This window comes from Ciona robusta, chromosome 1 (genome assembly GCF_009617815.1).
Source record: "Ciona robusta chromosome 1, ASM961781v2".
Classification (NCBI taxonomy): Eukaryota; Metazoa; Chordata; class Ascidiacea; order Phlebobranchia; family Cionidae; genus Ciona; species Ciona robusta.
Window position 1 is genome coordinate 1,699,073 of NC_143235.1, and position 12,231 is coordinate 1,711,303.

General features: G+C 37.1%; 1 protein-coding gene across 2 annotated transcripts in view; it reads right to left on the reverse strand.

The window, feature by feature from the left end:
• Positions 1 to 12,231, reverse strand: part of LOC149741225 (uncharacterized) — a 34,777-nt gene that overhangs the window by 11,183 nt on the left and 11,363 nt on the right. Inside the window, exons 5-28 of one of the 2 annotated variants that reach the window (XM_089879716.1) lie at positions 12,002 to 12,103; positions 9,988 to 10,026; positions 9,697 to 9,750; positions 9,288 to 9,341; positions 7,904 to 8,011; positions 7,472 to 7,525; positions 7,111 to 7,164; positions 6,994 to 7,038; positions 6,427 to 6,480; positions 6,160 to 6,204; positions 5,685 to 5,738; positions 5,281 to 5,379; positions 4,924 to 4,968; positions 4,626 to 4,724; positions 4,113 to 4,166; positions 3,273 to 3,380; positions 2,858 to 2,911; positions 2,477 to 2,530; positions 2,373 to 2,432; positions 1,553 to 1,606; positions 1,335 to 1,379; positions 1,223 to 1,276; positions 923 to 976; positions 380 to 433 (exon numbers count right to left, since the gene is read on the reverse strand). In XM_089879716.1, coding sequence (XP_089735842.1) covers positions 380 to 433; positions 923 to 976; positions 1,223 to 1,276; positions 1,335 to 1,379; positions 1,553 to 1,606; positions 2,373 to 2,432; positions 2,477 to 2,530; positions 2,858 to 2,911; positions 3,273 to 3,380; positions 4,113 to 4,166; positions 4,626 to 4,724; positions 4,924 to 4,968; positions 5,281 to 5,379; positions 5,685 to 5,738; positions 6,160 to 6,204; positions 6,427 to 6,480; positions 6,994 to 7,038; positions 7,111 to 7,164; positions 7,472 to 7,525; positions 7,904 to 8,011; positions 9,288 to 9,341; positions 9,697 to 9,750; positions 9,988 to 10,026; positions 12,002 to 12,103 — 1,497 coding nt within the window. The remainder of the gene's footprint in view (positions 1 to 379; positions 434 to 922; positions 977 to 1,222; positions 1,277 to 1,334; positions 1,380 to 1,552; positions 1,607 to 2,372; positions 2,433 to 2,476; positions 2,531 to 2,857; positions 2,912 to 3,272; positions 3,381 to 4,112; positions 4,167 to 4,625; positions 4,725 to 4,923; positions 4,969 to 5,280; positions 5,380 to 5,684; positions 5,739 to 6,159; positions 6,205 to 6,426; positions 6,481 to 6,993; positions 7,039 to 7,110; positions 7,165 to 7,471; positions 7,526 to 7,903; positions 8,012 to 9,287; positions 9,342 to 9,696; positions 9,751 to 9,987; positions 10,027 to 12,001; positions 12,104 to 12,231) is intronic. The other variant, XM_089879798.1, reaches the window with a different exon arrangement.

Sequence of the window (12,231 nt, forward strand, 5' to 3'; positions counted from 1 at the left end):
ACATACCATTATACTTCCTATTAAAGAAATTATCTGTCGTAAGATTTAACTATCATATTTAAAAAATAAAGTCATATTATTTATACTTCCTATTACATAATTTACAAAACTAAAGTTAAAAAATATTGTTACTAATGTATATGACTTTATGTTTGATAACCAAGTCTCAGTTACACAGTTCTTTTTTTACAAAGATAATTCTAGTTTTCACTATTGATTCAAGAATTCAATGGCCATGTTTAAAAAATAACTGTTATTTACAATTTCACAATATCTTGAACATTTCAAAATACCCTTAAGCTTCAAGTACAATATTAACAACAAAGTAATTATTTATCAACCAAACTGACCTCATGCAACTCCACCATTACTTACTTACATACGCACCAACTTTCCCTTGTGGTCCTGGCCCTGCTGCAAATCCAGGTGGTCCCTGTTAATATGTGGTATAAGATGTATGAATATAATGTGTATATTGCACTGGTCGCATGGAAGACTTAAACTTCCTGGGTGTTGGAGCAATGGGCCGAATCTGGTCTAAATCCCACGTTCTTGACAAGGACCTCACCCATATAATACAGAATCGAATAATGTTTATAAGAAGACACTCATGTTGTAATTTAACAGCAAAATGTACAAAATGTAGATCTGGTGTGTAAGGAAACACCCATGTTATAACTTAACAGTGAGCATGAGGTGTATGAATATACCATGCGTGTTTGCTAAATAAAAAGACACCCATGTTATATATTGACAGTGAACCAATTGAGTTCACACACCATGTGTATTGTTGTATAATAAGACAACTATGTTATAAATTGACAGTAGTCTAATTGAGTTTATATACGATGTGTATTATGTTAAAACCATTAGTTATAGAGCATTACTCTACAATAAGTTACATCATATTTATTAAACTTACGATTTCTCCACGTAATCCTGGGTTTCCTCTTCTGCCTCGTTTCCCAACATCTCCCTGAGGAGTTGAATTGATGAATATATAAAACTTATTTATCCTTACATGGTGGGCAGCAACATTACTTTGTAGGTGCCTATTTTTCATAACTTTTTTAATGAATGGCTGACAATTTAAACAACCCATAAAAGCTACAACTGAGTTGGAGCAGTTGCTGTTAATTTTCTTGACCAAGGACACACACAGTCACAATAATATAAATAAACCTCTAGGCGGTACTCCAACCACCTGCTAACATCCTCTTACCTTGTCACCTTTACGGCCATCTTTTCCGTCAGCTCCCTTCTCCCCCATAACCCCCTGTATAAAGTAAATACATTACAAACTGCATCTGCTTTAGGTGTTGCTACCTTTTTACCTTGGTTCCTTTAGGTCCAACAGCACCTTCATAGCCATGCTTACCCTGTAAGTACAGGCTTTGTTTATATGATATATAAGTAACTATAATAGTTAAACTACTCAATTAAACTGTGCACTATATGTTAAACCTCTATGCGATGGTATGTTACTATAGAAGTTTTGCCACTCTAAGTCAATGCATATCTACAACAGATTCTTAGTTTAAACAAATGTAACCTGTGTACCAGGAGCCCCAGTTGTCCCTCCTTTTCCAATGACACCTTTGAATCCCTATAACATATACAGTAATTTAAAACAAAATTTTTTTATTTAAAAAGGTTAAAATTAGGCTTCAGCTTAAACCCACTAGTGGCCATTTTGAAACTTAATAAATATTTCAGGTTTACTAAAATGGTGTGCTGACAGTGGTGGGATATTTTAAAACAAGATTGCAATAAATTGAATTGATATGTTTTTAAATATAGGTTAAGTCTGATGCTGTGGTTGCTTGGCCAATTTATTGAAACTTAAGGATACTTGGTGATGTTTGACATTGATACTAATGGGCATTTGTGTTCTAGAGGAAAACATGGACATTGCAGCAGCCCAGTGGTCACTCAATGTGTCTTATACCCTTGGTGTCAGGGTAATGGGTTGCTACCATTGTGGGCGTATGTGTCCTTGGGCAAGACACTTAACAGCAATTGCTCCAACCCAGTGGTCACTAATGGGTTGTCCAAATTATCAGCCATACATAAAAAAAAATTAAAAAATCCCCAAAAACATAATCACCCACAAAGTAACATACATAGTAACTCATAAGCTGGAACGAGGTTTTAAACCAGTGTTATAACGACTGTCGTTTTCCGGCCACGCGAGGATAAAGTAAGTTACATTCATTCATTCAAACTGACTTAAAACACAGTTCCTATGGGGTGCAAAGCTGTAGGAACTTATCCAGAAAGAATAGAACATCCGATTTACTTTTCAGTCCTGAAACCTTTCGTCTTGCCTTATATAACCATAGACCTCACATAACCTAGTTACACAAACTTACTTTTGGACCAGGTTTTCCTCTTACACCTCTTGATCCTCTCTTGCCCTGAAGAAGGTTTAACTTTTGATCAATTTTAATGAAATATGAAACAAGTTCATTCTTACATGTCTCCCATGTTTCCCAGGACGTCCAGGCATTCCAGGTGGTCCAATGGATCCCTGATGATAAAATACATAACTGTTTAAAGGAGCATTCAAAACAAATTGTGGTGTAGCACAGACAGTGTAGGTGCTTTAATAAATAAGTGTTTAAAGTAGCATTCTAAGCTACATGTCATAGTTTAGCACAAGGAGCATTACCACTTTTACACATTTAAATATTTACATAAAGTAGTTAACAAAGAAAGATCAAGTAAACCCTAAAACACAATTAAAGATTTATTGCAGCAGCAAGCAGTTGTGTTTTAATTCCACAGAAATGGCCCACTAAAATAATGTGTTGTGTTTATGTGGCATATATAGAGCCATCAATTCCACCATATTCACCTTTTCTCCTTTAGCTCCACGCTTGCCTTGAAGTCCCCTTAGACCGGCAATCCCCTGTAATGTAATATTCCCTGGATTAGAACCCGTATAATTGGTTTCCGAAACCTCAGCCAAAGTATTTCAACCATAAAAGAAAACGACAGCAAGCACAAGCCTGTATATTACACCAAGAGTTATCTAACATAATGGGGTCATGACATATAACAACTGTCGTTGCTGTGCTACGTGAGGATGAATAAGTTCATTCATTACCTTTATTCATACTTGGACCACCGGGAATTTTTAGGCACAATACATTTAAAAACTCATAGTTTACAATCTTGTGTCTAATAAAGTTGCGGAGCACAAATTAGCTCTTTACACAGTTTGGGAAACCCTTTTATTGCACAATGAGGTAAAAATCTACTAGACTTACTGGTTCACCAGAGTCTCCGATTGGACCATAGGGTCCCTGCAGTCCTGGAAATCCTTTTATACCAGATGGACCTCTTATTCCACGTCTGCCTGGCCTCCCAGGCCCACCCTGTAAAATAGGGGTTTAAAAACACTTTACATTAACCTTATCTTGACATATATGCGACACCCATTGTGTGTAAAAAAGAAACCTTGTAAATGAAATTTAAAAAAGTTGAATTGCCATGTTGTTACATTACACTATGCAAAGTGTCTGATTCACGCCTCATTAAATGTTCATTTATCAATGTAGCAAAGAATATTCAGCAGACATTTACAACCAGTGTTTTTTCACACTTTGGTATACTATTTTTAAAGTAGATTCAATATTAACATTTAGATTTTTTGTGACAGATATATTAAAATAAACAAATGCAATTAAAAACCAAGTTGGTCTTACACTTTCTAACAACAACACCTCCTACAAATTAAACAACCACTCAGTCTTAATGTTTCCAATAAAAATGCACATCAAAATTTGACTTTTCTGCACATAGCATAAAATTAAATCTTAACCTCACGGCTTTAGTTTTAGCGTCGAGCAAGTGCAAACGTGATAATATATAATTTCGCAATTGATCCAGCTCTTGTCTCGCCAAGTGCTCAGTGCAGCGTTTCGACAGCTTAAGTGGCTTGTCCAAAATAGCTGGCTAGTGACGCGCCGTTTAAGAACTGTCTAATGCACTTCCCTTGTCTTTGCAAGTGCCTTGTCACCACACTGAGCTGTTTAAGCTTTGGTTTCATTGACACAACTTGGTTTTGGTAATGTAATTTAACTCTATATGTACAGTAGACTTCTTACCCTGTCTCCTGGATACCCTGGTGGTCCTGGGATTCCTGGCTTGGCTCTTTTTCCCTGCACAAAATGTATCATTTTAAATTAAAGCAGGTTTAAAACTTTTTAAAATATTTTTATGACGTAAAAGATGTTTATCTCTTTAGATATGGTAACAATGATAAAATTTATTAAAGCAACCTAAAATTAGCAATAAAACGACAATCAATATAACACACTAAGAATAAAAACTACCTAAGACAAACTATTAATTAAAAGCATTGAGATCCATTGCTATGAAATATGTAATAGACAAAAATCAAGTCAAACAAATTGTATTAAGATAAATGAGATATATATTTCACGGTTAATTTCATCAAACACTCCAATATTCAAAAAATCTAAAAGCATTGCTGACAAACCCAAAATAATATTGAGATAAATGAGATATTTATTGTTTTAAAATGGCATCATTAGTCTTCTTTTAAAAATAAGAACCAAACAGCATTGCAAGCAAAGACAATTTTTTCATCTACTTACTCTTATACCAGGTGGGCCCTTCCTTCCTCTTAATCCTTGATCACCCTTCTGCCCAGGCACTCCTGGCGATCCTCTTTTCCCCGTTGGTCCATCTTTTCCCTTAACATAACTCCCTTCAGTTTAAGCAACAAGCAAATATATAAAGCTACAGTGGTTCATTTCTTAGTATATACAAATGTACACAGACATGTAAGTATATACCAATGTACACCAACAGGTATTATATACCAATTTATTCAAGAATACAAAGCTATAGTTGTTAATCAAACATATGTTAGTATGTACCAAGTCCTCTTACTGTGTCTCCTTTTTGTCCTTTATCACCCATCCTCCCCCTTCTCCCCTGTAACAAATAACACCAATAAACTAAGCTCTTGTTCTAGCACGGTGGTTGGCGTGCTTGCCTATAACCCAGAGATTACTGGATCGAGGCTCTTCACTGCTAACATTGTGAAAGTATATGTGCTTGGGCTGTTTAAACTATCAGCAAAACATAAAAAAATGACCAAAAAAATAAAAAAATAGTTATCTATCAAGTTATATATGTGGTAACTCACAAGGTGTATGAAACAGAATACCCATGTTATAACTACTGTCGTTGCCCCACCACCCAAGGATATTCAAGTTACATTCATTCATTTTCAACTCATCTTACTTGTTGTCCCGGTGGTCCTGTGATACCATAACCCCCTGGTGGTCCAGAAGGACCAATTGCACCGTATCTTCCTCTGTAGCCAGTTTGGCCGGGATCACCCTAAGAAATGAAGCAGTTGCAAAAATAGTTCAATATATATTTTATTTGTGGTTATGCAAACAAAGGTGAGACAATTATACAAAAATTGATCAAAATGGAATATTTAGAAAATATGAGAATTGCAGTACATGAGTTAGATGAAAATTTCTCACAAAATACACTTCAAGAGTTAAAATCTATCTACTTGGCAATACAATTATTAAAAGAGTGACTTTTAACTGACCAAAACAATTTTTTTCAATTAAATTTTTCACAAACACTATGCAACCAAAGTGGAGATTAAAATATGAAGACATGACACTTACTCTTGTTCCATTTCTCCCCTTTATTCCAGCTGGTCCTCTTACCCCACGATCTCCCTGTATTTATATAATTAGTTAGACACTCTTATTTAACTTGTATTACATGTAGTAATGAGCTAACTCTGGCTAAAATCCAATGCCCCATGGCCTGCCCCGCTGTAGAACCTCACCCACGTGGAAAGATGTAAATTAAACATTATTTAATCACTATTTAATTTTAGTAAACAGAAAGGTAATATTCATGCTATCTTATGTCATTGGCATAACCACCAAGCGAGATGAGACACCTTTACTGCATAATATCCAAATATCCTGATGGTATTTTAAACAATTAACAACAAGTCTATGAGAAGAGTTGTAAGAATACGGTTTTCTTATTTTTTACATGTCCTTTCTTTACTTCCAAATGGAATGAGAAACAGAATGAACAAGTGTCCCATCTTTCCCCATCCTACTATTTAACTAACAATATACTTACAGGCATACCAAGCGGTCCAACAAAACCTTCAACACCTGCTGGACCCTGTTAAAGTTGCATCAGTAAATATTTATAAACAGACCAACCTAAATATAAAATAAGTTTTATTTATATCTTACAAAATGATAGCGGAGACCAAATTATTTAAAGAACAAAGAAAATGTAGTCACACCAAAACAACAGTCGTTAAAACACAAAAAGGGTAACATGTGTGTGAAGAAGTTTCAGTTAAAAGTGTCGCTGTTGCGCCCTTAAAATATAACTTACCAACTTTCCTTGTGTTCCTATTATTCCTCTTCTACCTTGAGGTCCAGGTGGTCCCTAAAGTAATGGAAACGTTAAAGAATATATGACTTTATTTAGTCCAGTCACGGCAACCAAGGTCGGAGTAGGATATAAAAGCAAAAAGGCGGAAGTAACCGTAAAACTATAGTCGTTTAGCGGAAAAACCAAAGTAAAAAAAGTTAAAAAAAACCCCATTAAAGGAAATTATTTGACGTTTAAGGGTGTTTCCATAATGGTGCATCCCCAAATATGACACCAAGCCACACACACGTTAACTTATCAATGAGTTCGTCGTATTCTGCATATTTTGACAGCAAACGTAATGAGGCAACGCTCGATTAATCAGCCTCAACACAAGCTGTATATTGGACGCAAATGAGACTCATAATAATAATAATTATTATTATTACCGTCTGCAGTCTAGACGACAGTCGCAAGTCACAAACCGGTATGCGGAAACCTTACGCACATCAAAGCATGTTTACAACCCACTACTAATACATATGGCAAGTCTACGACTTTGAAATGACTTCACGGTCAATTACATACCATTTCACCCTTTGCGCCGCGTGTTCCAGTCCTCCCAGGCGAACCCTGTATACAAGAACAACAACACCACGGTCAGTTGAAATAGAACAAGCCACTGGTTTATAATACAGAGCATACCTTGCGACCTTTCATGCCAGGTTCCCCTGGTAATCCACGCTCGCCGTTGTAACCCTAGAAACGGAAGTTTACGTCATTGTTCGCTTTGCAGAATTAAAACAAAACGACCAGGTGCAACGAAGGGCAGCCTATTTTCGGGGTAAAACGGTTCAGGTGTAAGCGGCGTAAACCTATTACGCATGTAAAGCAGAAGGTTTTGGGTATGATAGGTCATACCCTATATTCAATGTATTAATTAGGCCATGTGTAGAGCAATTGTGGCCTAAATCACCGGTTCTCTGCATGGCTTGTCGTATAGGACCTCACATATGTATAATCAAAGTTTCGGGTTAATTTTAAATCCAACCGAGCAGATACTTACACGTTCACCTCGTTGACCGTTCGCTCCTTTTCTCCCGGGCGGCCCAGCTTCTCCCTGTGTGACAGAATCTAATATTAAACGCGTCATTTCGATCTCTATGCTTTACATGCATCCAGAGCGCATCATGATAGCATCAGCAATGCTGCGTGGCTTTATCCCTGCAAGCCACCACAGATCAGCTGCGACTATTTCGAGCACACCGAGCGTTTACAAAGTCAGCGTGTATTAAGCTGCGGGAGTGTGTGTCCTTGGACAAGACATTTTAACAACAACTGCTTCAACCCAGTGTTCACTAAGGGGTTGTCTAAATTGTCAGTAATGCATAAAAACATTCACTCACAAAGTGGTAACTGGCAAGCGTGCACGAAGTGTACAAAATAAGATTGTTATTCCGCCATGCATAAATAAGTTACATTCATTCAAATCCTTCACCTGTGGCCCTGGGAACCCGATTTCTCCCTTTTCACCTTTCTGTCCTTTTGCACCGTCTTTTCCCATCACACCTTTTACACCCCTCGGCCCAGGTAAACCTCTATTTCCCTGTAAAATAGCACCAATGCTAAATTGCATTTTCATATGGAATATTTAAATATTTTTAAAAATTGGTAAGCTTGTCATTAGTTAATTACAGTGGGGGTAATGTACCAGCATCACTCAGGGCGTGTCTCGCCCTACTATAGAGGCCTGAAACTTCACCCAAATGGAATAAAATACCCACAGAATAACTTCTAAGTACAATAAAAGGATTTATATATATAAGTAGAACAGTGCTTGGTAACGCTGAACACCCAACCTTATACGTACATAGCTTTTGCAATGTTAGAAGTTAACACATTCAACGCATTCACAAAAAGCTGCTTGTTGCAGACACGCGTAGGTGATAATGTTAATCTTAGTTTCCATTGCGGCCTCTTCTATGTGGATGAGTTCCAACAAAAAAAGCACGCTAGAGGAAGAGCGGGATGAACAAGTCAGAGCTGTTCCGTTACCTCAACATCAGAGGTGCTACTACATAGATATAGACAACCCACGAGTATATATATGTACAGTAGGATAGAGGAAGACGGGACACCTTTTGAATGTAATATCCGGAACCGGAACGATTAACAACGGTCTATAGCAGTCTTAAAGATCCTAGACAAGAAAATTCCTCGACAAGAAAATTGCCCATATAGAATAGAATTAAATCTGAATGTGCAGCCTTCAATTTTAAATACAATGAAATTTACTGATAGGGCCATTGAAATGAGTCAGATTTAAAAGGCGCTTTAAAAGATTGAGTCATTTAACCACACTATAGTTCCTTATTATGTTCGCAAGGTGACCAAGAGTTGAGCTCATTGCAGTGGTATGTTAACCCTTGTACACCGGGCGCCGTTAAACCGACACGGCCTATCTTACTGATAATGCTCCCGAATTGTTATAATCCAGTTACACAGCGCACCAAACACCAGCTGATCAGCAGAGCCGAAAGTTTGAACATTACATTAACATGGGTGTAAATGGATCGTAGCCTATAGTTTCCAATGGCATTTTACTTGATGGTTTTATTTTACAATATAGGTTTGCTCGTCATTTACAAGGCGAAAATTTTTGTGTAAAGCTGAGCTGTTTTGGTGGCAAATATGTAATTTTACTTGTTGTTTTTATCGTGGGAGGGCGTTTTTGGGCAGCCATGCAGTTAAAAGATGCTATTTTTCATACGTTATGCACGAAATGTGTTTTGGGCTTCTCTGCGTTGTTTAAACTTATATTATCTTTGGTGTATACTGTGATTTATGGAATAAATACAAACCACGTTATCGACATATCTTACCTCCCATCCTTCTAGACCCCGGTAACCTTTGAAACCGCGCATTCCTCTTTTACCCTGCAACAACAACAACAACAACGTTACAGATGCCGTGAATTACCGTCGGGGACAGAACGCGGCAACTACTGCATATTAGTTACATAGTGGTGTGGCTGAATATGGGACACCTTTAGCACATAATATCAAAATATCCATATCGTGATTTAAACAATTAACAACGGTCTATAAAAGTCGTAAGGGTACGGTTTTATAATTTTTTGAATGTTCTTTGTTTGTGCTAAATGAGACGAAAAAATTTAAAAAAAAGTGATGTCCCCACCCTACTATAACAGTATTGCCCGTAAAATGCACATTTTGACTTGCACAACAACAAGGTTACACTTGCCGCACAAAACATCTGCAAACGTCTCACCTTTGGACCTGGTGTTCCTCTGTAACCTACTGGGCCAGGGGGTCCCGGTGTTCCCTGTCAAAAATGGATAGATTTAATGTGTGGTTTTAAGAAAGAAACTTAACGACAATTGCCTCAGTCCAGTGGTTCCTTCGAAGTTGTCTAGTTTTTTAGTCATACATAAAAACATCTCCCCCACCCTACTAATATATACGGGGCAACTCGTAAACACAGAGCACGAGGTGTTTGAAACATCACACTTTTATTACGCAGTGTAATAAAACCATCATGCTGGCTTAGATCAGACATTACCTGTACATAATCTTCGTATTTATCGAAGTAATAATCGTCCTGTAATGTAAACTAGGTGTTAATTAAAGTTATTTATTAATAGTTACAGAGTTCAGTACAACGAACTAAAGTGAGAATCCAACATTTTAACACCTGAAAAAATGGTGTGAAACATAAATGAAAACATGTTATTTTATGCACCAAACATACTTAGTCTTAAATGGAAGAACCGTAATAAATAGACGTCAACGCTGTACTACTACGTCCACATCTAAACAGGTATTCCATGCGAGTAATTCGTATTACGGTGTATCGGTCACGCCTTTATTTACCCACCAGTTTTGTGTTGCTCTTTTAACCTTTAGCGTGTTAGAACATCTGTCATCTTTTTGCTCTTGTATATTATATTCTAACCCTTGGTTACTGTAACCAAAGGGGGCAAACAATTCTTCTTAAATTACGTTTTTTAAGTAGAATGTGGACTCGGTTCAATCAAGCTTGCATTTAATCTAACCCTGAACGCCCCTAAGACAAAAGCGAATACATAAACCTTCAATACATGGACTATGCGAGTTCGGTACATAACCCTGGATATGCACATTTGTGGGCTAAAAGCACGTATAACCCAATACTGTATCCTATATGGGTGAGATCCTACGACCAGGGACGTGAGGTAAACGATAAAGTCGAGCTTATTCCCGCATGCAACAATAACCACTGCGTTTGCATCATACACAATCGCTACTTTAGTCTTAAATTTCGTATTGATGTAACATCTTTATCCATTTATTCACGCTCCCACCCGAAGTTACGTTAAAAATTTAAAGTAGCTGTAGGTTGGGGTACGATGACCCATGTTTTTATTATCTTTTATTGTCTCATTTCGTAGTAAAAAGAGAATCATTATAGAAATATCTAACCGTATCCTCACGACTCTAAAAGCGCGTTGTGTATTGTTAAAAACACGATTAGGAAATATGGAATATTATGTGCTAATGGTATCTATTTGAACCCACCCATTTCACCTCACCCTACTATACAATCAGTCTATTGTTTTTAACTTTATTGCCTAACACAACACGGTTGAATTGACAGGTTGGAATACCCCCCTCATTTTGATACAATTCTCGTTCTGTTGTCAGTGGAATAAGGGAAGGAAACCAGTGTTACGACTTATTTCCCCTGCGATGATAGGTTTGTCTGTCCAATTTATTATTGGAATGTATCTTCGTTTGTTTAATTGGCTACACTTATAGTAGGGTGGGGGAAGATTGGACACCTTTAGCACAAAATATCCAAATATCCTGACCGTGTTTTAAACAATTAACAATGGTGTATGGGAGTCGTAAGAGTACGGTTTTATAATTCTTTAAATGTTCCTTGTTTACTACAGAATGGGACGAGAAAATATAATAAAAAGGAGTCCCATCTTTCCCTACCCTAGTATTATGTCTTTGATAATTGAACAAGATGAACTAGCCTAGATTGTCTATATTCCTATCTACGTATTCAAACATTTCGTGGTTGCACACACGTAAGCGGCGCATATGCTAAACTCTGTGGTTGTGGTTCATGGAATTCGATAAACAAAACGACGAATATCCATTTAAAGCAAAGTAAACGCTCTGCTTGGACCTGGAGGTTTATTCAACAATATTATTAACGGGGTTGTGCCAAAACGAAAATCAAACTGAAACGGTACAGGTCAGATAGGTCCCCATATACACGGACAGACAGTATATACAGTACAGTATAGTGAGTACTAAACGCACTATGACAGTTATTTTCACCAAGTATAAATCAAATCCAAACTTTATCTATATAGTAAGTTAGTGAAGCCGATCCATACATAATGTACATTTCTTTTACATAATGTAGATTTCTTTCGGCTAAGTCATATTGGTGCAATGTGTGTTTGACTGCAGCGCACTGTTTTCTAATCCATTAAACAACTTAATTTTACCGGTTTTCCAAAACGACCGAAAATTTCCAGACATTGTTTACGCCAAACTAACCCAAAGACAATAATTTTTACCTCTTTGGCTTCAAAGTAGTAACTGTATCCTAAATCTCCTTCTTGTCCTGGCCTTCCGGGTGGGCCTGGTATCCCATCTTTACCTGGTAGACCTCTGTCCCCCTGAAACACAAAGTCATCTTAGTTGGTTAACCAATGTGGTAAGCTGCAGTGTCGTGCAGTGTATTATTACACTGCAAATCAGCGTCGTCGAAAAGTGGTTAGCGCAATTGTCTTTAGTCAAGAGTTCC